Below are 23,579 nucleotides of genomic sequence, written 5' to 3' on the forward strand. Positions count from 1 at the left end.
GGAATATGTTGCGTTGCTATCCATCTTGACTGTCATGTCTGTTTACAGATTGTGTCAATGTCAGAAGTATTAGTACCTGTTGTTATGATGTTGGTCCTGTGCACTGTTCATTCCCATATTGTATCGACACATTCGGGTCCTACTATGACGTACAATCAATCCAGGCAACGAATAACAAGACGCTCTCGACACGTTAGATCCAGAAATGGGAAATCAAGGCCTAGACAAAATTTACGTAAGTGTGCTATAGTACAAAGACTTCATAATATTCACTTTATAATATACATCTTTACTAAAGGTATAATATACAATCTTTACTAAAGGTGTACATAAGGATTCAAAATCCTCTCAAGATATAGCTTCTGAGAAAGCGAGTACAGGAAGTGAAGAAGTACTCACTGCAGTAAGATTTGCTAAGAAAGTAGTGATTCAGAATGGCAGCCAATCTCAGGTAAATATTTTAATTTACAATATTTATCAAAATATTGTATATATGCATTTAAAAATTGTTGATGTAACAGGAACCGGCAAGCGCTCAAGTAGTATATGACAAAGAATCATTAAGTACAACTGGAGAAAATTCTGATCCCTCAAACGAGAATTTAGCTAATCGCGAACAGCAAGGTAAAGAGGTGCTACTTATTTACTGCACATTCGTATAATTTTAGAGCTTAATATCTATTTCTCTCTACATGCGACAGATGATGTACCAGAGGAACATGTAGCAAATATACATCAAGACGATGATGGCTTTGAAAGTTTAAATGGTAATGTTTCTAGTGATAATGACAAAGTGATAGGCCGTGCCCTGGTGCAAGGAAATAAATCACGACTAGGTCTGCCACGACAGAATAAAGCTCACAGGTCATGGTCGGAAGACAGTACCATTCAAGTTTCATCAAAGTCAATTTCATCAAAGAACTCAGGTTTGATTTACAAGTACACGCTTGTAAAATAGTTTGTAGACGGTTAACAATTTTGCAAAGATTAAGTCTTTTATAAGTCTTTGTAAAGATAATCGTAATTTTTTGAGTGTAAAAATAACTTTTTAAAAATATTGAAAATTCTTCCAATATGACTTAAGCTGTATGAAAGTAATCACTCTTTTTTTTTTTATTTGTTTTTATGTTTGTGGTTGCATTTCCAACCGCTAACACGCTTTAATCTTTGTTGGAAAGGTATAAAATGGAGTAATAGCTAAATCATCGTTTTCCACTTTCCACGCAGCACCTGACCCGTTAAAAAATGATGACAATTTTATGGATAGCAAAAGCAACATTCACGGCCATATTAAGGTACTATCACTTACAAGTTTCACTTATTTTTTTTCCGGATTTATAACTGAAGAAAATCTCTATTTTTTTAATGATTCCGCTTATCTTTTCCGGAGGCTAATTTTTCTTAGATATTCTTAAATATTCTTTTACTCTATTAAGAACAAGAGATAATTAGAAGGTTCATATTTAATGCATCTTATATTAATCTGTCAACTCTGGTGATCTTGTTAATTCAAGGATAAAGATACGTCATCAAAAATATTGGGATCAAGAAATACACGGCAGCAGTGCGAGAGCGAAGAGGAAGGCGAGTGTGAGGAGGCTACAACGCATCATCTCACGGAGGCAACAACTTCCGCCACGGAATGGATGGGAGTAACAACCAACAGTGACGAGTGTAGTTACAGGTAAGACGTACATATCTTAATAAATCATAGCTTTTCGTAAAACAAAATTGTTACAGTTCGGAACTTGGGGAATCTGATATAGCCAGCGAGGCTAATTATGGAGAATTCGTGGAGCATCCTTTCTTATGGGAATTTGAATTACCACCTCCGATATTATTTAATTCTACTTGCACATCGTCTGATCGTGGTTAGTATGATAAGTTTTGCATATAAGTATAGATTTATTTTAAGAAGCTATCTATACCCAACTATCCAACAAAATAAACAGATGCAGATTTAATAATATCTACTTTGTATCGTTTTGTTTATAGTTTCGTGTACGATTTGGACGCGGCGTGACATCAAGAAGGCTGAATTATCAGTGCTTGATATCAGTTCAGCAATTATTGCCAGAGTCGAATCCATGCCAGAGGGCATGAATTATTTTTACGGCGGTTTAATACTTAGTGTCGCTTTATGTCTGATACCATCAATAAAACGGCTGAGTGATCATGTGGGATCAGATAACATCGGTAATGCATCTGTTAGTCTGTTACCAAGTGACATGATCCAGATGAACTTTGAAACCTACACCGATGACTTGTGCAGAATAATTGGCATAGCATTCGGAAGTACTTTTTGGTAAGAGAATACTTCTCCGGTTTACATTTTAAAATATTTGCAGATTAGTAGTTTTTTTTTTAACCGACTTCCTTTTTCAGGGAACGAACGATGGTGTTAATTTCAATATTTGAAAGATTCACGCTGTCATGCTGTCTATTTTTCTTGCTTGCAGTAGCGGAACGAACGTATAAACAGAGGCTTTTGTATGCAAAATTATTTTCTCACTTGACATCATCCAGACGCGCGCGTAAGTCCGATTTGCCGCACTTCCGCTTGAACAAAGTGCGCAACATAAAGACATGGTTGAGCGTCAGATCTTATTTGAAAGTAAGAACTATTAAACGTTAATACGCTCGTCAATTTGAAAATTAGATTTGTATGTCTTATGCTTTTTCCAATTTTGTATTACAGCGAAGAGGTCCGCAACGATCTGTAGACGTAATTGTTTCAGCAGTATTTCTTGTTACGTTATTATTGCTGTCACTCGTAAGTCTGGAATTAATTAAAGTAAGTACATTTTATATGTATATATTTTTTTATATATCTATTTTTACTTTTTTATTTCTCTTGACAGTGCAAATTTTATTTTAGGATCTCGAAAGTTTGCACTCACGATACAATGTCGAGGCATTATTCTGGTGCTTCTCGCTTGGGATATTTATATTACGATTTATGACGTTAGGAACAAAGATCAACAAAAAATACAGAAATCTCTCAATTTTGATAACTGAACAGGTAAACTTCCTTATATAATATGCTTGAACTTCTATACCTGAAAGCTTTCTTACTTTTTGATGTAATTTTCAGATCAACTTATACTTGCAAATTGAGCAAAAGCCACATAAGAAAGAAGAGCTTATGGTTGCAAATAGCGTATTGAAATTGGCGGCTGACTTGATAAAGGTATGCGTTTTTGCAAGTTTAATAAAGGACCAATATAAATAAATTAATTAATTCAAAGGGATGTTTTACAGGAATTGGAGAGTCCGTTCAAAATCTCTGGACTCTCGGCTAATCCGTATCTGTACACCATTACTAAAGTGGTGCTACTGTCAGCACTCTCAGGCGTGCTTTCGGAATTGCTCGGTTTCAAGCTGAAACTGCATAAAATAAAAATCAAATAAAGAAATACGAGAAGTAATGGAAGAAATCACGTATCCTCTGTTAATCTCGGATGTTTACTGGATTTGAAAATCTATCAGCGAAAATTGCTTGGCTTAATTATACTTAGTTAATTTTAGGTGCTTTAGCTTATTCAACTTCGAGACTGTAAGTAACAAAATCTTATTTAGCTAGTCACATTAATGACAATTTAGTCTAATACCTACTCAATATATTCCAAATTGAAAAAACTACGTAATTATGACAGAATTTATAATGAAATTTTCATTTAAGAGAAAAATTTATTTCAAATTTGTTGAAGAGATTGAAAAGCATATGATTTTAACTCTTTGCTACACGACTACTTCATTCGTGTTGCTGATATTAATAGACTAATGAATATTAAACTGATTTCAAAACTGATTTCTCGGTATCACGGCCGACTAATTTAGTGGTACAAAAATTATAATATAAAGGTGAGTCAATAAATTATTCAAATGTTTATAAAATTTATTAGAACGGTAGAAAATCCATGTGTCAATTTGTAACGTACCGTAGTCTCCTTGCTTTCTGACGCACTTGATTTAATCTAATATTCTGTTTGTACAATGAAAAGCAAAACTATATAATGACATTATTGTAGGTTTTCTACTGTTCTATAAATATATTCCGAATAATTGTTGACTCATCTCACACGTAGTTAAATCACTTAACGCACACATTTGACAAGGCAATACATTTATTGTATGCTGTAGAACAGAACTTTAGCCTAAATGAGCCTTTTTTCCGAGTTGTTGCATATTATTGCTTTATCACTGTTAGCCTATTATATTGAATACTAAAAACTGTATAAAAATAATTCTTACACTTAATGAGATATGTAAAGTGTTTGGAATCTATTCAATGTACAGTGTAAATATTAAAAATTTATAGCAATAATAAGGGCTCGATAAACTACGCAAGAAGGACTTCCCTCAAGAAAGTGCTTTTTTAGTTTTAAATTAAAAATTTTGATGTTTTCCGAATGTTGTAGCAAGATTTTATTATTGTTATGAATGGAGAACATTCTATTTTGTATATTATCTTGCATAAATTTTGTAACTACCGATTCGTGATAGTACCTATTTGAACGAATATATATTCGTTGAGCTTCGTTAATGATAAGAAGATCAATCGTCATATATACTCTAAGGCTATGTAAGAGGGTGAGTCAATAATTATCTGGAATCTATTTATAAAATTTATTAAAGCGCAAACAGATATTTTTCAACATACTCCTCTTGCTTTTCAACGCACCTAGCATCCCGTAAATTTATTTACGCTCAAAAAAGAATATTTTTTATTAATCTTTCAGCTACACATGCACTACTTTTTTTATATCCTACTCAGTGACAAATTGAATAGTGAACGATCACCATGTATTTGATCCAAATTTAAAGATAGAAATTGTCGATTTGCCACTAAAAGGCATAAACCAACTTGTTGAATGCTAGATGCTTCAAATATAGTTTTGAAAAGCATGGGGACTATGTTGAAAAATCAACATAAATTTCTATTAAAGCTTTAATAAATTTTATAAATACATTCCGGATAATTGACTCTCATTCTAATGTAATCTGACAACTTGCGATATATTTTCGCAAACATTTTAATGTATTTGAAATGTGTGTATAATTATATAATTGCACAACATACTTGAAGATATATGTAAATACTGTATGTATTACGAGATAGAGTATGTATTATGAGAAGAATAGTACCTGTGCGATAAAAATAAGATTGAATGTAAATTATTTTTCAAACACACATTTAAAACTTGTCGCAAATACATAAGAAATAAAAGCAAATATATATGTATATGAAATGTATATAATACATAGAAAAACTGCTGTGCGAAGAATCTTTTTGACATTTTAAAAGACAGTTATTTCAATTTGTGTATCAGTTAATTACAGAGACTCGCGGTTTACTTCTATTTTATAACAATAATAATAGAAAAAGGAAATCTAATTGACGGAAAAAACCATTTAAAAAATGATCTCGGTATCACGGGCACGCCTATGAAAAGGATATCAGGTTTACATAACATTACAAAGCAATACGCATTTGCAATGCTCGAAGAGACACTTGACAACGGTATTAATTAAAATCGAGACCGCGCGTGAAGTGAGTATGCATTTTTTAAACGATTAGAAGAGGATATGATATTACTAAACCTGAAAAAAATCGCTAGCAAAAACAGAGGCTTTCAGTTTCAACGTTTGCCGCAAGTTATAATATTATTCTGTTACAATAAATCATTTTATCTATCATAAAAAGAGGAATCTAACGTGTGTGTAAACTTTGCGCGCGCAAACAATAGGTATATATTTATATATACACATATATATGGAAGAGAAAAAAAAATAGAGACTGACATTCGACTGCGCGAGCGATCAAACGGTCTCGTTATCGATAACAAATCGCAATCAGTCGCGCGATTGGGACCTTGATAAATTCCCCGGAACGTCGGAACCCCGATGACAGCTCGATTTCATCGGTTTCATCCCCCGCCGCGCCGGTCACCCCGCCACCGATAGATCTGTTATTGTCCCGTGGCGTGAACCGCCGATTGGTCCATGACGACCGCGTGACGAGCGACGCGAGCCGTCACGAGCACCAGCACCCGTATGAGCGTATATGAATGTGCCGGCCCGCGGCAGCGCGGATTCGCGGATAGCTGGCGCGTCACGCGTGGCGCGTGCTCCGGTTTAGTCAGGGTTTAGTTCGCAGTCGACCGTCCGCAGGTGCACGTCGCGCTCGCGCTTGGACGCGCCAACTGACAGCCGTACACCGTACATACATCGGTGAGACGCTCTGCCCGGAACCGGAAGACTGTCGGAAGATCGACCTGTGGAGTGCGGACTGGTGCGGACCACTATAGCTTGTTCGTCTGGTTTGCCAGCCCCCCTCCGTGTGGCTCGCCGGGGCCGCGACCACGACTTTGGACCCGGCTCTCGGCGAATTTCCGTGATAATGGCCGCGGCCATGGACCAGGATTACTACGACGGCTTTCGCACTTTCTCCTGGCTCGCGGATCTCGTCGGATTACCGATCGACCAGGTGAGAGCGCCGACGAGCATCGTCGCTGGGCATTCCGGGGTTAGGGGCGGCCGGCCGGTGCCACTGTCCTCCGGCGGATTCCTGGGCGGCAACAGGGAGATATCGATCGTCGGGAGGATCGCGCCGCGTCGCGACGCGCCTCTCCGCGCGTGTTATTGTGCATCTCGCGAATTGCAGTTTGGATTCGCACAATCTCGAATTTGTATATACGGTCAAGTTTTGGAATGAATCTCTTCCTCTCGCCCGTTGTGCCGGTCGACCCGGTGTTTTTAGTGCTTAAATTATGCGTGGGAAACGAGATGAGAATAAAAAAAAAAACAAGCGACGAGTCGGTATGAAGTAAACAAATTGAAGTGCTATATACCAATGCGCCGGGACACCTATAAGTATAATGCGAATTGAAATCAAAGATAAAAGTTATAAACAAAAAAAATATTTTTATTTTTGATTTTTTGATTTTAATCGCGTTATAACTTATCTAAGGATTAAAATGATAAAAATGTCCAGACATATAGGTACGTGTCCATCACGCATTGGTATATTTACTTACGCGCGAGGAATTCGTATTCGAAAAGAAATTCGCTGGATGCGATTGAATAAGAATTTCCGGTCTGTCTACGTGTTACGTTTTTTTTTTTATGGCGATTTTAGTTGATTGATGGCTCTCGACTGTCCGTCGGGTTTTCCCGAGTTTTCCTTGATAATCAAATTTGTAATTGCCGGAGAGACAAAGCTGAAAAAGAACTGCAGCTTATGTAACGCAGCAAATTATGAAGTTCCCTTTTGCATAATTGCTCAACAACGTGATCTTTTCTCTCACATTATAGTTCTCCGTCGATTTAATTTTGAATTCTACTGATTTGAATAATCGACTTTAATGAGATTCCCGCGCGATGACTTTTAGAACTAGATGTCCTTCTCCACATTTTTTTTCCTTATGTATCTTGTATAGTTGATTCAGAATTATGTGATACATCGTTTTCTCCAACACGGAAAGAAAGGATGAAAAGCGGTAAAAGCTATTTCTCTTCGCAGCGATCACGTAACTTTTCCCCTAGGGCGTGAACGGTGAAAAGTTTCACGTAAACTTGTGATTTATGTGATCATATAACACGAGGAAACCTGGAAACGTGATCTCGTCAATAATAATAAAACAAAACAAAAAAATAAATTCACGCGGAATGGATAGAGCGAAAAGTGAAAAGTCCCGCGTGAAATTACATGCTCGATTCCCTGCGGGTTGGGTGCGACGCGTTGTAAAATTGCGTCGTAAACCTCCAAGTAGCCGATGACGTAAGCCGCAAAATCGGAAGATGTATATTCACAACCCCGCAGATTGTATCCCCCCTGTCTTGTAACACCGTCAATTGTCAAATCCGAGACGGACAACCGTGAATTTCCCTGTCGTTCGGATACACGCCTCCGGCTTTTTCAATTCCAACCCGCGCCGCGCTTTGGCGCGTGAAGCTGCGGTCCGGATTTCGGCGGCCAGATTCGGAGGGGGCCATGTGCATCTCGTCTAGAAAAGAGGAAATGTGATAAATATTGAAAAAAAAATAAATAAATAAAATATCGATTGTATGAGCTGCCAATGTCCATTTCTACCAACGTAGGTTAACTTTAATCTCGGTTTAACTCCTTTTCTATATTTTTCTAGTTCTAACGCTCATTTCTACCAATGCAGATTAATTTTTATCTCGGTTTAACTTCTATCTTTCTCTATGTTCTAAAAATTAAAAGTCAAGTGATGAAGGTTACGTATAATATTTTGTTAATGTGGTAGAACAATATGCTTTGTTGATGTCGCTAGATAAGTTAATCACCGATCAAATGAATTGGGGTTCGTTGAAATCCCCGCGAATCGTTCCAAATCACGACGCACGAATATCCAGACGCAGGCGCGCCGAAATCCGGTGTAAACTTCACGCGACAAGGCCGCTCGCAAATTCGTTCCGCCGCCGCTTTAATTATACGCTTCAGTGTTTTGAAACAAAAAAAATCGATGGACAATTTTGTTCGAAAATATATTTTTCGTTCGTTCTTCGTAAAGCTTTGCGATTGTCTCGTCGCCGCTATAACGGCTTATATCTTTTCTCAAAGTCGTGAGTATTATCTCGAAAGAAATAGAAAAAGCGCAAGAGGGAAGAGACGAGGAAAAAGGAAACAATGGCAGAGCGCAGAAGAGATAAGGAAATGCGTGTTATCTATTAAAACAGGTTGATTCGCGCGATGACAAAGCTATATCGCGAGTGAAACTGGATTATTCCGATTGCCAATGAAAGCCTCACCTTGGACAGATTGCGACTCCGCATTCGACCGCACCTCTGAACTATCAATTTGACCTGATTGAAGCGCGATCGAATCACACGTGCACAATCCTTCATTGAAGCGGGACGTTCGTGAGAAGCGCGGTGACGTTGGCGTTCTCTTCGTAGAGAAGCTCTGTCGTGCGGTCGTGCCTTCCTATTTATTAACTTGGAAACGGACGCCTGAGGTGATTTTTACCCTCCCCAGTATCGAAAAAATGATGAAGCTCACGTCATATAATTTTAATGTGTTTTTTTCTATTTTTTATATATATTTTATTGATTTTTTTTCCAGGAAATGTTGAGAAAATATAGAACAAGAAAAAAATACGCAATATGTAATTAATAACAATGACTTTTGATTGGGGTGTAAAAATCACCCTAAGTGATGCATGTATGCAAAAAAAAATCAAGCGTCCGTTTCCGGGTTAATGCTGAGCTTTAAAACCGTGGAGAGAATTGAGGAACAAGAACTTAAGCTCTTTGTTAGAAAAACGAAATGTATAAAGTGATTTTGTAAATACAACGTTTATTCGGTATAATTTTCCTAAAATATTTCTTGTAAAACAAACGCAATTGAGATACGTCTATGTAACGTCTATGTAAGAGGTATGTAAACATAGCTGATCTCGAGGGAAAAGAAAGAGATCACTTAACTTTAATCTGTTCAGTTTAATTGTACTTTACGATATAAATTTCTATATAGACCTTAATCAATGTTTGAAGATTGTTCATGACTTTTAGAATCTTCCATAATGTGGGTAAAATCAGTTCTAATAAAAAATGCTTCTTTGATATCTATTGCTGCTTAATAAGAAGGCTCTTATTGTATTATAATTTCTGACCCTCTAAGGAGGTCAAAGAAGTTCAAATTTTCCATTGAGCGTAATAGATTTCCAAGCAGACGCAACAGGTAATGAAGACATTTGTGTTACGCCGCGGCCGTGTTGCACAGTTTTTTTTTTTACTAATCGCCTCCCAAGGCTATAAAGACGGATGGTAGAGCTATATTATTTTCTTGCTGCGAGGGAAAACGGTGGCAATTGCACCAGCTGTAAAGAGCTCGTAACGAGCGGCCGGATCATTTTACGATACGCCCGCTCCTTAGAATATGATCGACGTGCTGCGCGCCATTTCGTCTTCTATTTTTAGCGAGAAATCTTTGTCTTGCTATTCTTAGCAGTGTGTACCACTAGCAGAAAATAAGATCAGCTGTTTAAAGAAATATGTGCTTAAAAATAAAAACGAGATTAGAAAAGAAGGCAAACGGGAGGATATAATTTCTATTTATTGATCGTAACAATGAAGATATATATGTATATATATAGATATATACATACATATGTACTTGAGAGAAAAAAGTCTTTTGAAATAAGCCTTGCAGAATGAACCTAACGTTGATCTTTTGTCAGTGATTTTATTATATTAATGATTATATTAATGATTATATTAATACAAATTAATCTCTCACTATTGATTTATATTCATTACTTTAACACATTCAGTGGTAATTTATTTATAAGATATATATATTATCTAGATTCTTTTATCTGAATTATCTAGTAATCTTTTTATATAGCTTCTTCCAACATATTTTTATATTTGTTATAATATATATAATATAATATAAATTATATGTATGTATTATTTTTAATTTATTATTATAATTCGGTTTTGTAAATAACGCATCTTAGAGGAATTATATAAGAATCTTAAAATTAAAAAAAAACAAAACTGAAATTTTTTATTATTTTTAAAGAAATACAGTTTTTACATTATTTATTACGATATCTAATTTTTTCAAGCTGGTATAAACTTTATTGGTTTAAAACGTGCAAGATTGAGGTATTCTCACTCATAAGTAAGATGATAAGTTTCTTATACTAGAAAAAAAAGATGTATATAGTTTTGCAAACAAAGCAATTTACTGTGAATGGCAAAACACACCGGATACATCTACTTCAATTTAGTATGGTGAGTGTAGTAACCACTGGCGCAGAGATCAACGACCTCGTCCGTGTATCTGCAGCGTTGTTCGCGAAGTCGAATGAATCTAGCACCTGCGTACCGTTAGGATGAATTCAAAAGGAGTTTGACATTTCCACGAATGTATCTTTTTACGATAGCGGAAAAGAAACAGTACACCTCTTAGCACAAATCCTCTTAACACAAAGCACCGTTGCACTTGATATTTTTACATACAAGATACCTACGTATAATTTAGTAACATTTTAATGGACGCGATTAGGATTAAAATTTGCAGGAGCTATTGTTACTATATTATTTAATAATCTATTAAAAGATGCCTCGTTATTAGAAAAATCTTGATCTGTTTAATTTAATTGATAAACTTATGAAGAGATTAAATTGTATGTATATGTGTGTGTGTTATAAATTATATATTAAGAAAGATGTCTGACAAGATTGAATCTTAATAAATCTGTTTTTCTTCTGTTTGTATAGGTAAATTTTGTCTTGACGCAATTCACAGCCCTCATATTAGCCGCATTATTAAGATCATCTTTGAGCCCCATCGCTACTACTCCAGCTGCCAGACATGTTTATGGCCTTACCATTGGTCTTGCTCTTGGATATTTTTGCTTTGGCAGGTAAGCTTACGTTCCATCCGTTCCATGTAAAAGTAATGTATGAGAATTTTTGCTTGTTGCAAAATGGTTGTAACTCGAAATATTAAGTATATGCCATTTAAAGAAATTCCAATTTATGATAATTTTTTTTTTATATTCCTATTGCTTAGCCAAATAATATTTAGTTTAGTATTAGACAAACAATATAGATTAGAGTTAGATTAGTTTCATTCTAAGATATAATTTTCTTTGAGATTCTATCTTCATCTTGTGTCAATTCGATATCGAGACAAGGAGCTACCGCAAAGTATCGGTAAGCAATACATAACTCAATTTTAAGTTACTCTTATAATCCAAGATTAATTCTTTCAGTTGCAACTGTTTTGCCAGCGCGTTATCGAATATCAGTATCTGTTTTAACAGAGGAACTCACTAATCAGTATTCTTTTTCAGGCAAGCGATTCATCTCGCTATTCTTCCCGCGTTATGTTACGTAGCGATGCGCACACAAAATCCTCGCAATATGCAGAGGTAAGCTGAATATAAATATACATATATATAAGATTATTATAACGTTAACTTACGCACTGTTAACTGCGTTGTACTCTTAAAGCCCATCTTTTATTTGTGTGTTAATAAACTTGTTAATAAATATATATTTCAGTATCAGGAATACTATATCAATATTTCTAGTCAAAACATGTTTATCAATTCTAGTTAGTTATGGCAATGTTTACCATAATAGTGATAATATTATCGCGCTTATTATTATAATAAAAAAATCGGATTTGCGCGCTTTATCGGACAATACGTTCTTATGCATAATTAATCCTAAATATCCTAATGCAATTATCGTTATGCAGTATCATATACTCCCTCTCCCGAGACTAACGAGGAAAGATTGCGCACGTCATCGATAACAATGAATCGTTTATTCGCAGCGTGAAGTACACTTAACGCAACCGTTTGCACTTATGACGTAATGAATCGCGTGCTTATTGTCGAATTAACTATATAACGTTTGATCTTGCGAGCGAAATCACGCGAGCAAAGACGATGGCCGCACGAACTTGACATGTGCATCTGAATGTGTTTCAGGGTCGTCCTCGCAATTGCGTTAATCTATTTATCGTGCATTCACTTTCACCGGCAGATCTACGATTATGGCTCGTACACGCTCGACATCACTGGTACGTTCAACTCACAATTCCATCCGGCTTATTTGGAGAAGATTCCTAGCTCTTTTACATTTAATTTACGTAAAAGGATTTTTTTGTTAAATTTATATTGAGGACGCAATAATTTTAGAAAAGACGCAGATCTTTTTGTAAAATTTTTTAATTATATCTATACTTTGGTTTACCCACAAATTTTTCCTTAAATGCAATTGCAACAGCATTTTACGCTCTCCTATAAGCGTGACCGCGTTATTAAAATAGTAATGACATCTTCGCGATGTTGTCACACTTCTTACTGCCTGCAATTATGTAAGTTTCACACTGCGAAAATGTAACGTATCTGTTTATTTAGATCTATTTTTAAGAAGACAAACGTGATTTCCGATATCAATTTCGTACGCTTAAATCCTTCTATCGTTGCCCTTATAAGTCTGCTTCCTTTGTTCTTTACAAACGGCGTTTTATAAATTGAGTCACATTCAGCGTGATATATTGATTATTGAGCAGTATGTGTATGATATTGAGCGTTTACTGTGTCTCGCTATTATGCACACGCCAATACATCTCGTTCGCAAATGTTTTCGACGATAAGTCTCATCATTATTCTCGTGCTTTTATAACATATATGAATGTTCTTTTCAGGCCCTCTCATGGTTATAACGCAGAAAGTAACTAGTCTAGCGTTCAACATTCACGACGGGCTAATGCGACGCGAAGAGGAACTAACACCGATGCAACGTCATCAGGCAGTACAGTGAGTGCACGTGCTCTTTTAACAGGCCCCGTGCGCGTTGTTATTTATATCGAGCACAAGAAATATCAAGAACGTAATGCATATAAAAAGCAGTCCTGATAATTGTTTTATGACGTCAAAATCGTATTACTTATGAACTGTATTGGTAAAATATATTTCTACATATAAATGTATTTATACGTTTAAAATCGCAATACTTGTAATAATTATAATAATGTAAACATGCGTTTAGAAAAGAAGATAAGGCTTTTCCAGTTTCACTAAATTTTGACAAATTTATTAATAGAAACGAATTGTTAATGAAACGCGAATGGAAGAATATCTTCGAACTTTATTGTTTACGTTACCGTAAAAAGATATTCTCTTAATGTTACAGGAAGATGCCAACTACTTTGGAATTTTTCAGCTACATCTTTCACTTTCAAGCTCTAATGGCTGGCCCAGTGATATTCTATCGCGACTACATCGATTTTATACATGGCCATCACTTGCCTGGTGCCAAATCTTTAGCCGTAAGGATATTGACGTGGATATAAAACCTTATAATGCTTGTTACAATTCTAGAATCTATGTCATCTTTGTTTTAAAATAAAAATTAAGGCATTATTTTTTAATATGATGTTGCAAATCATAGATTTGTCGGTTTCACAATTTAACAAAGAATTACTATATAATAGATATAAAAGGAGAAATATTAATAGTAATGACAAATGTTTTAGGGCTTTTATGACAAAAATAGTCAAGAAAAGGAGATCGTTTTGGAGCCCTCACCAACTCTGGTCGTTATCAAGAAAGTCGTAGCGAGTTTAGCATGCGCTATTATATTTATCACATTTATCCCGGTCTTCCCAATACAGCGTGTAAAAGGTTCGTTTGAATCTTTTGTCTTCAATCTTATCGCGTATAGTATGTATATATCTCTGTGATTAATGATGCATTTCTTTTCCAGAGGACGAATTCCTGGAGAACACAAGTATGCTTTACAAAATATGGTACTTAATGCTAACGACTATGCTCGCGCGCTTTAAATACTATCACGCGTGGTTGTTCGCCGATGCCATATGTAACAATTCCGGCCTTGGATTCAACGGTTATGATGAACGAGGCAACGCGCGTTGGGATTTAACCTCGAACGTCGACGTTTATAAGTTCGAGGTGCGATATGTCTACTGTTTATTATAATGTATAGATAAAAGTAATTAAAATTTCGTAGCATTACTGGTGACTAAATAGGAGATGCTTGAACTCATTTTCTTGTCGCCAATATACATAGCGAGACCCACGTTTATCTAAAGTTAATGTTGCAATTTATCGTTTGATTTTCAGACATCACTTAATCTTAGGGAAAGTATCGACAGTTGGAACAAAGGCACAAATTTGTGGCTGCGATCGATCATGTACGAACGAGTTGGTCGTAACAAAGTAATCTACACGTACGCCTTGTCCGCTCTATGGCACGGTTTTTATCCCGGCTATTACCTCACATTCGCGAGCGCAGCGTTCTTCACTGTAGCGGCACGTTCGGTTAGTATACTTGTGCTGTATTTTAAGGACTGCGAACAAATTAGGTGATTTTTAATTTCCCGTACTCTTGCAATAGGTCCGTCGCCATATCCGGCCGTTGTTCCTAGAATCTCAACGAAAGAAGACTTTTTACGATGTCTTAACGTTCATCACGACGAGAATTGTAATGGCCTACCTGACGTTCAGCTTTGTATTATTAGAATTGGTACCAAGCATCAAAGTGTACCTGTAAGTCTTTTATCGTTAACTAGGATTGTAGAAATGATATTCTTCGATATATCGAAACTTCGAATTTATATTGTCGAAGGATATGTTCGTAATTACCAAAAGCCTGACTTTGATTAACGCATTTCTTTTTGTTGTCAGGTACTTGTACCTGCTCCCGCATTTATTGGCTTTGATCGCGATACTACTTCCACCCCGCCTGGGGCTGTCGCGAAAGACGCACAAGCAGTCGGCCGCAAAGATCGAGACTGATCTCTCCGAAGCAGTCAGCAACGGAAACGCACACAAAATAATGTAGTCTTCTGGTCGCGACGTTAGGAAAGACAGATATTTTTTATGAATGTTTTTATTGTACATATATATATAAATATTTAATATATATGTATATGTATAAGTGTACCTATATACAATATTTCTTGTTACAATGCATTACAAATGTGAAAGTCTATCGATAATGTGCTTTATGCACGTTACATTTGTGTAAAACATTATCGAAACTACGTATCGTTTTTACATATAATAACAGATAAGAAAAATTTTATAATTCGCCTAAATATATGGCTGTTTTATTTACGACTTTATCAATCTTCTATTCGGTTTTGTATCACCATGCGCCATTGTATCTAAATGAAAAAAAAAAGTTAAATTGAAGCTTTTATGCAAAGACTCGAGATAATACCGGAACATGAAAATTATTAGTCTCAAGAAAGATTTAAGTGATGTTATTAGAATACTATCGTAGCGACCGCGAAGCTTGAGTTATTCTGACCGTCCAGTTTAAATATAATTACAGACTACGACGAGTGGACTCTTAAATGGCTTTGCGCACACATCTTTATTCGATCGTTGTCTAATGGAATATCATGGTTGTAATTGGGTAAAGAGAAGCACTGAGACTGTTAGCGTGCACGCGAAGCCCTATCGCGCGAGCAACGACGCGCGAGCACGTCTGACCACCGCGAACGGTCAGTTAGTGTTTCGTTGTTCGATGGCAGGAAGAATACAACACGCGGAAAGAGGCAAAGAACAAACCAAAAGAGCATGGTAAAACCTCTATCTATAATTCATACTTGAAATGCAGTCTTCATTAACCGTGTTGAAACTATTGAAGATTTCGTCTGTACTTTGCATAGAGTCGAGTGATCATTATTTGAGACAAAGAGCATCATTTACAGATAAGGCGCATTATTATGGAAGCTTAAAATATCTTCTCTGAGAGAGAGAGAGAGAGAGAGAGGTCATAAAAAGACCAATAAACTTTTGAATCCTGCTATTTTTATATAAGAAAAGTTCATTGAACTTTTAAAGCAAGGAAAATAGAATTGCAAAGTTATGGTAGATTTTAACGGTTGAATAATTTAAAATAATTAAAATTACGTGCATGATATCTAACGTGAACAGATATTTATAGGAACACAATCTTCAAGCGTTAAAAATGATAATGATGATTGTAATAATGATACGCTTAACGTGATTAATTGTGCCAATTATAAGTATCTCTAAATAATATAATTCGTTCAATGCTGAGGTGATACTATAATTTATTCGTATCACATTATTCTTAAACGATTATTGTTTTGTGTCAAAAACTTTACATAAATTTGATGGAGGTTTTACTTATGTCAGAAAAGAGTTTTCTGTCTTTACACGAAGTCGCCTTCGAAGCGAATCCGATGTGCGTAATCGATGATTTGCAGAAGCTCTTTACTTTGGTAAAGGTCGCGTACGCTATGTTGGTGATCACCCTGCTGCTGATGATGTGGGCGTCCGTAGTGCGAATGCACGAGCTACCAGTCCAATATCCGCCGTGTTTCTTTAATCCGCTCTGCACTTGCTCGAAGGCCATACCGGATCTCGGCATAGTGGCGTGCTACAATGTGCCGATGCCGCGAATACCGCAGCCGATTAATTCATCCAAAGTGTTCATGCTGCAACTGGAGAACAATGGGCTGAGGTTTCTGCACCCACAGTACCTCATGAACACTGGTACGCAATTGAATTAATATTACGATGGAATCGTAATACTGTGACAAAGGATTATACTGTATGCCTCGTTTTATATTTTCTTTTAATTTTTATTACAAAACTAATTGTGCGTATATATAATACGAAAAAGCATTTTAATGAAATATCTATGTACATACGGATTTTTTTATTTTTGAAACAATATGTATTGTACGTATTACATTGTTCTATTAAAATATATTTATTTCTGTTATTTTTTAAAACGTTATGGTGCGTGTCCACTTGCGAGTAAGAACTCTCGAGAGCAAAAAGAGAGAAAGAGAGAGAGACTCTCGAGAGTATCTCTCTCTCTCTCTCTCTCTTTCTTTTTGCTCTCGAGAGTTCTTACTCGCAGGTGGAGACGCACCATTACATTAAATACGTTTCCAGTTGTGAACGCATTTGAGCCATGGATAGATTACAAAGGATCTACAACAGTGATGTTTCTAAAATGATTGTTTCGTATTTTAGGTCTCTATAAACTACAGATTAAGCATAATCCCCTGGCGGACATTCCCGAAGAAGCCTTTCTAGGTCTCGAGAGATCACTATGGGAGCTTGACTTGTCCTATAATCAACTCACAAGCGTACCGAGTAAATCATTTAGACATTTACAAAAACTACGACTTCTCGAACTCACAGGTACTTGCTATTCGCTTTTAGCAAGTTAAATAAATTACAACTGTATTAAATTAGGGATTTAATAGTTCTAAAAAATTCTTTATTGACATTTAATATTCTACTCTGCATTGACTATAATAGTCTAAAATAATAATGTTATCAGAAGATCATTAATATTTATAATAATTTTGCATATATAATTTTAATTAAATAAGTTTTTAAATAAAAATGCAATGATTTTCTTAGCATATACGTCCAGCAATCAGAATATTTCAAATTGAGCAGAAGAGATAGCCGTATTAATATTTATATATAGTTTTAAAAATATTACGCAGAAAAACTGCAGTAAAATATAAGTTGAAAACTGTGTATGTATAGCATTACCGTATACGCAATTTCGTACGTAGGCAATAAGATATCTCGAATTGTCTCGGAAAACTGGCGTGGTTTGGAAAACTCTCTTCAGACTCTACGTTTGGGAAGAAACGCAATCGAAAAACTGCCAGCCGATGCCTTCGTCGGCCTCACTTACTTGGAGATCCTTGATCTTCGAGAGAACAGCCTGAAGGAGATCGATCCTTCGGTGTTCAGAGACGGAATGGCTCATCTGACGCACCTTTATCTGAATGATAATCAGCTGACATATGTGCCGTACGCCCAATTGTCCTTTTTGAAACGCATGAAGGTCCTTGATCTCAGTTACAACAGGATATCGAAGATGCTGCAGGCCCAACAGGAACCGGAGATCAGAGGTATACAGATGTCCCTGGATGTGTTACAGCTGGACTATAATCAGATCGAGACTCTCGTGTCTGGTGATTTTCAACACTTCTTCAAAGTCAACCGCACATATCTCAGAGGCAATCCTCTGACGACTATTGAGGTACAATGATAAATTTAGGATCACATTTTAATATGACTCAAATCGAACAGAGCAAAGTTGAAGGAATGTTTAAAAAATACTTGAAAATTAAGATCTTATATTAATATATAGTAGTAGTTAAATAACAGTAATTGATACATTATACGTATATATATATCGAATATTCGCGATTAAAGGAGGGCACGTTCAGAGACTCGCGCATTCGTGAGTTATATTTGAGCGACTGCGATCTGCTGGAGATCAGCTCACCCAACTTAGCCGGTTTGGAATCGTCGCTTGAGCTATTAGACGTATCAGGAAATAATTTAACTATGCTTCCTCATCATCTGTTCCAAGAGTTCGATTTTCTGCGTACGCTCGTCTTCCGTGAGAATCGTATTGACACATTTTCGCCAAGTAAATACTACACATTTTTCGCAATTTGTAGACACAAAACAAGTATTATCCTCACGATGTATGTTTTCAGTTGAAGTTTTTAATGGCTTCCAATATTCTTTATATAATTTGGACCTCAGCGGCAAGCAGAATAGCATGATTTCTCTTCAAGATCTACGACAAATGAGAAATCTGCGTTTTCTCTCGATCTCCCGAATGCCACAGGCGACATTATCGGCGAATGATTTCTTAGAATTTGGTATGGACATCAAAGAATTACGGATAGTCAATAGTAATCTAAACACGATCAAGGGTCATACTTTCATGCACGTTCGCGGAATCAAGCACCTTGACTTTTCTGAGAATTCGATATCGACGATAGATGATGAGGCTTTCTCAGAGGTAAACTCTTATTCAACTTTTTAAATCTTCTTAGCTTAAACTTGATATAAATTAGAGAAATTAAAATTTAATAAATAAAGATAATTTAATAAGCAAATTTAATAATTAAGTGTTCTATGTGCAATAAAAAAATTATATAAACAATACAAAAGTTGCTTAAAAATTTTTCTAAACTTTACACGTTAGGTGGGCCATTCTCTGTTGACGTTAAGGATATCTCACGGTCTCTCCTCCACAATTTCTGAAATACCAAATCGGCCGTTTAAATCGTTGACGAATTTGCAGCATCTTGATTTCAGTAATAACAAGATACGATCTTTACCTGCTACATCTTTCCATTTTTTGAAAAGAATTAAACGCATTGAGCTTCAGGATAATGAAATTGACAACATACCGAAGGGTACCTTTCAGGTAAGTTACTTATTTATACTACGTGTGTTCTATGTGACAAGAAAACTGTTTGATTAGGGTGACATCCATTCAACACTGGAAGAAGTCAATTTTGCGTTTAATCAAGTGAGGAATTTGCAAACTCATACATTTGTTGATCTGTCGGCCTTAATGACGATCAATCTAGAGGACAACGCCATCGAGAGGATCGAAAGACGGGCTTTTATGAATATGAACCGACTTAAGTACGTTAACTTGCGCGGCAACAAGATTAGAGACATCACCGATGAAGCCTTCCAGGTAATTTATAATTTATTAATATATAAATACATGCGTGATTCTTAGTGAACACAGGGTGTTTACACTAGGTTTTATAAGTTGTTTGAATGTGCTTTTAAAGCCGATTGTTTTATAATAAACATTTTATATAAAAGTATTATTTATTACGTATTTAAAATTTTCCATGTATCTTCAAAATTAAGTCCGAAATTAAATATTTGTTATTAAGTCAACGTATAAAATTAACATTAAGTAAATTAAGTTAAATAATTTTGTAAGCGTTAATTATTCTATAAGTAAATTCGATGATAAACTGATGGTTTGAAAAAGCACTGTACACATTACTGATGTTTCAGAATTTACCAGATCTTGAGTTTCTTGATCTCGCATATAATGATCTTAATGAATTTGACTTCGCCTCGTTCGATCAAGTGGGGACATTATCGTCATTTAAAGTCAACGTTAGTCACAATGAAATTTCAAGATTGTGGGTAAATAACACCATTTTCGCATCTCCGTCTGTCGGTGAGTTTGTCTATTGAGATCGTGTTTAATAATCTCTCATAATCTCTCAGAAGTAAAACTTAAACTTTAACTTCAATTTAGAAATAATAAATAATAAATAATGAATAAAATTCAATTTTTAATTATTTTATCTTGTTTTGTTTTATTTAAATGATTTAATATATTATTTACTTTTCTATTACGCTGTTTTTATTTATAGCCGTTAACATTTTTAAACTAATATTTTTAATTTCCTAATTTCTACTTCCAGTTGGCGGCAATGTGCAGTCCAACATTAGGGTTTTGGACTTGAGTTACAATAATATTTCTGATATCGCAAGATATTATTTCAAGCCGGTCGAGTACTCGCTTACTCATCTATATCTGTCTAACAATCAACTGAGGAATATCACCCAGGGTGTCTTTGGCAATATGCCTCACTTGCAATGGCTCGACTTGAGACATAACGAGCTGATGGAGCCAGACTTTGACTGCTTCAAAAACACAAAAAACCTGCAAGTGTTATTTCTCTCCTGGAACCAGATTATGGACATCCCGGCGGAGACTATGAGACCTCTGAAGAAACTGCGCATCGTGGATTTGTCTCATAACAAGCTAAGAACACTGCCGGACAATATGTTCATTGATTCCAACATAGAGAGTCTTGATCTCTCACATAATCAATTCACGAGGCTGCCTATCAAGAGCATGTCGGTGACTTCTATCGCGAGATTAGCAAATCTGGACATGTCCTGGAACGTCCTGTCGGGGATCCACAGCACCGACACGATATTTAGACTTAGAGTAAGTTTATTTCTCTGAGAATACTCCGAGATTACATTACAATGAATCGAAATTATAGCTAGTTATTTTTTTCTGTTAGCTACCTCGTAATTGTACACTGCTAAATAATATATATTATACATTATATTTACTTATTTTTTAATATACTTTTCAATAGGGTCTCGTGTGGTTAGACCTATCGTATAATCGACTCGTTAGACTAGACGACGGTGTATTTTCCGATCTACCGTATCTGGCTCATCTCGACCTAAGTCACAACAAGCAACTCATTCTGGAAAGCCGCGGAAGGACGTTCTACGGTTTGGAGGACACACTTCTGTATCTGAGTCTGAGCAATATTTCTCTCTTAAGTGTAAGTACTTTATTAAGCGAGTGAGATATATAGAACACAGCCTGTAATGAATACTATATTAGGTTCCAGAGTTACCTCTGCGACGATTGCAAACCTTATATCTGACACATAACGAACTGGCATCGATTCCCCCGGAAATGTCGTCGAATCTGACATCTCTTCACCATTTAGATTTAAGTTACAACGATTTGACAGTGGTACCACTGATCACTCACACATTGCCAGAATTAAAAACTTTCAACTTGGCGGACAATCCTATTACTACCATTACAAATACGAGTTTTCTGGGTGTGGCTGACAGTCTCGAAGAGCTCGACATACGAAGACTCGCGCTGTCAGTCTTTGAGGTAACTTGAGGTTTATTGTTCACATTTCGAATTTGCACATTACGAATTTTGTGAGATCTCACCGTAGAACATGAATCGACTTTTGCAGGCAGGTGCACTCTGCAAAGCCACCAAACTCCGCAAATTGCACATTACTGCATACAATGGTATAAAGAACTTTAACTTTCCCAACATGCTGAAATACAATGACGGCTTAAAACATTTGCTCATTGATGTGAGTACTGAATGAATATTACGTATCATGAAAATTAGATTTACTGAAGCTATTTGTAACAGGTTCAGAATGACACCAATTTAGAGAAGGAAATGAGAGGGAAATTACCCTCCAAATTGTACAACATTACACTGACTGGTAGAGCTTTAAAGAATATACATTCAGAGATACTGCGCGTAAGTTCTCGTTCCTTATAATTCGTACTTTAAATAATTTACTAGGTGTTGGTTTTGAAGTATGCATTGAGAGAGAAACATTTTAGGGTATGCAAAACCCCCATCTTCATTTCGGCTTGTACAATACCAGCGTAACGACCGTGCCGCGAGAAATATTCAGAAATGCGCAGCGTGTGCGCAACGTAACTGTGGAAATTCGCAATAGCGATACTCGAACAGTACATAATCCATCATCCGGTTACAAGCCTGGAGTGCCGAGCGAGCGATTCCTCATGAAGCTTCGATTAGCGGGCAGTCATCTTAATTGCGATTGCGATATCGGGTATGGCATAATAAAATTGAATTGTCATAGCAGAATACTTGAATACTGATAAATTTAAAGAGAACAAAATTATACAGCAGTAAGCTGTAATTATCTCAATAACATGAATTACTTATAATGTGATGATACAGAGAAGGCAAATTAATATATATTATTTACTTGGATTCTAAAATTTATGAAGTTTTATTAATGCTTTATTCTTTTGACTTAATTTTCCATTATATGCAACTCTATATTCGCAAAATATCGATATATTGATTTACTAAGGCTAACGAACAATAAACATTTCTTCTTCCTTTCACACAGGTGGATAGAAGTATGGCAGAGAAAGCACAGACAATATCAAGAGGACAGATGTATGTCTTACGACGAGTTCCAGAATAACGAGCGAGAAGAAGGCGACGAATTCAATTGTTGGGACAACGGATGGGACGATGATCTCCGCGAGACGTTCTGTCTGAACAAAAACAATGTATCGTTGTCGAAATTGTTAAAAACGGAACTGGAATGTGGATGGGGCGCGGCGAGTTACATCAAGCTGAACAGTATCGTTTTCTTGGCGTTCTCGATCGTCATAACTGTCATTTATTAAGCGTCTCCGTTCTCGACTTTATTCCCGGACAGCCAAATCTGTCGAGAACATATTTTGAAAATGTCTGCTGCAAATTTTCTCGATAGAATGCCAGCAGGAATATAATACGTTCTGCTAACAGAATATAATCGCAGATTGATTGCAGAAACTGAGCGCAAAATGTGCTATTTAAATGATGTATTCCATTTAAATGTTTACAAAATGACAGATTCTGCTCGGTTTCTGTCGACAATCTGCTGTCAGATTATA

The 23,579-nt window shown here is 36.0% G+C and overlaps 3 protein-coding genes across 4 annotated transcripts; all 3 read left to right on the top strand.

Moving 5' to 3' along the window:
* Positions 1–12: 12 nt before the first annotated feature.
* LOC112467051 (putative homeodomain transcription factor) lies at positions 13–5,240 on the top strand (the record flags this gene model as incomplete). Its single annotated transcript, XM_025035501.1, has 13 exons — positions 13–235; positions 324–451; positions 522–624; positions 702–926; positions 1,228–1,295; positions 1,515–1,684; positions 1,741–1,871; positions 1,996–2,305; positions 2,386–2,614; positions 2,699–2,794; positions 2,879–3,022; positions 3,095–3,190; positions 3,262–5,240. Coding segments are annotated over 13 exons (2,073 nt in total), but the record flags the coding sequence as incomplete, so codon positions are not given.
* An 868-nt stretch (positions 5,241–6,108) lies between these two features.
* LOC112467056 (lysophospholipid acyltransferase 2) lies at positions 6,109–15,638 on the top strand. Of its 2 annotated transcripts, XM_025035517.1 has the most exons (11): positions 6,109–6,490; positions 11,260–11,405; positions 11,838–11,915; positions 12,483–12,574; positions 13,205–13,316; positions 13,693–13,828; positions 14,036–14,183; positions 14,266–14,471; positions 14,643–14,840; positions 14,917–15,068; positions 15,207–15,638. In XM_025035517.1, the coding sequence occupies exons 1-11, from the start codon at positions 6,404–6,406 to the stop codon at positions 15,361–15,363; spliced, it is 1,512 nt and encodes a 503-aa protein (XP_024891285.1). In that variant the 5' UTR covers positions 6,109–6,403; the 3' UTR covers positions 15,364–15,638. The 2 variants fall into 2 exon arrangements, with proteins under 2 accessions (XP_024891285.1, XP_024891286.1); XM_025035518.1 differs by lacking the exons at positions 6,109–6,490; positions 11,260–11,405 and adding an exon at positions 11,647–11,697.
* Positions 15,639–15,750: 112 nt separating this feature from the next.
* Positions 15,751–23,330, top strand: LOC112467055 (chaoptin). The gene is made up of 15 exons (XM_025035516.1): positions 15,751–17,051; positions 17,541–17,711; positions 18,098–18,573; positions 18,750–18,969; positions 19,040–19,350; positions 19,537–19,761; positions 19,819–20,040; positions 20,376–20,544; positions 20,795–21,327; positions 21,485–21,679; positions 21,742–22,026; positions 22,115–22,240; positions 22,303–22,416; positions 22,503–22,738; positions 23,045–23,330. The coding sequence occupies exons 1-15, from the start codon at positions 16,670–16,672 to the stop codon at positions 23,328–23,330; spliced, it is 3,951 nt and encodes a 1,316-aa protein (XP_024891284.1). The 5' UTR covers positions 15,751–16,669.
* Positions 23,331–23,579: the final 249 nt, after the last annotated feature.

The sequence above is a fragment of the Temnothorax curvispinosus genome, unplaced genomic scaffold (assembly GCF_003070985.1).
Source record: "Temnothorax curvispinosus isolate PA1 unplaced genomic scaffold, ASM307098v1 QBEX01016810.1, whole genome shotgun sequence".
NCBI lineage: Eukaryota > Metazoa > Arthropoda > Insecta > Hymenoptera > Formicidae > Temnothorax > Temnothorax curvispinosus.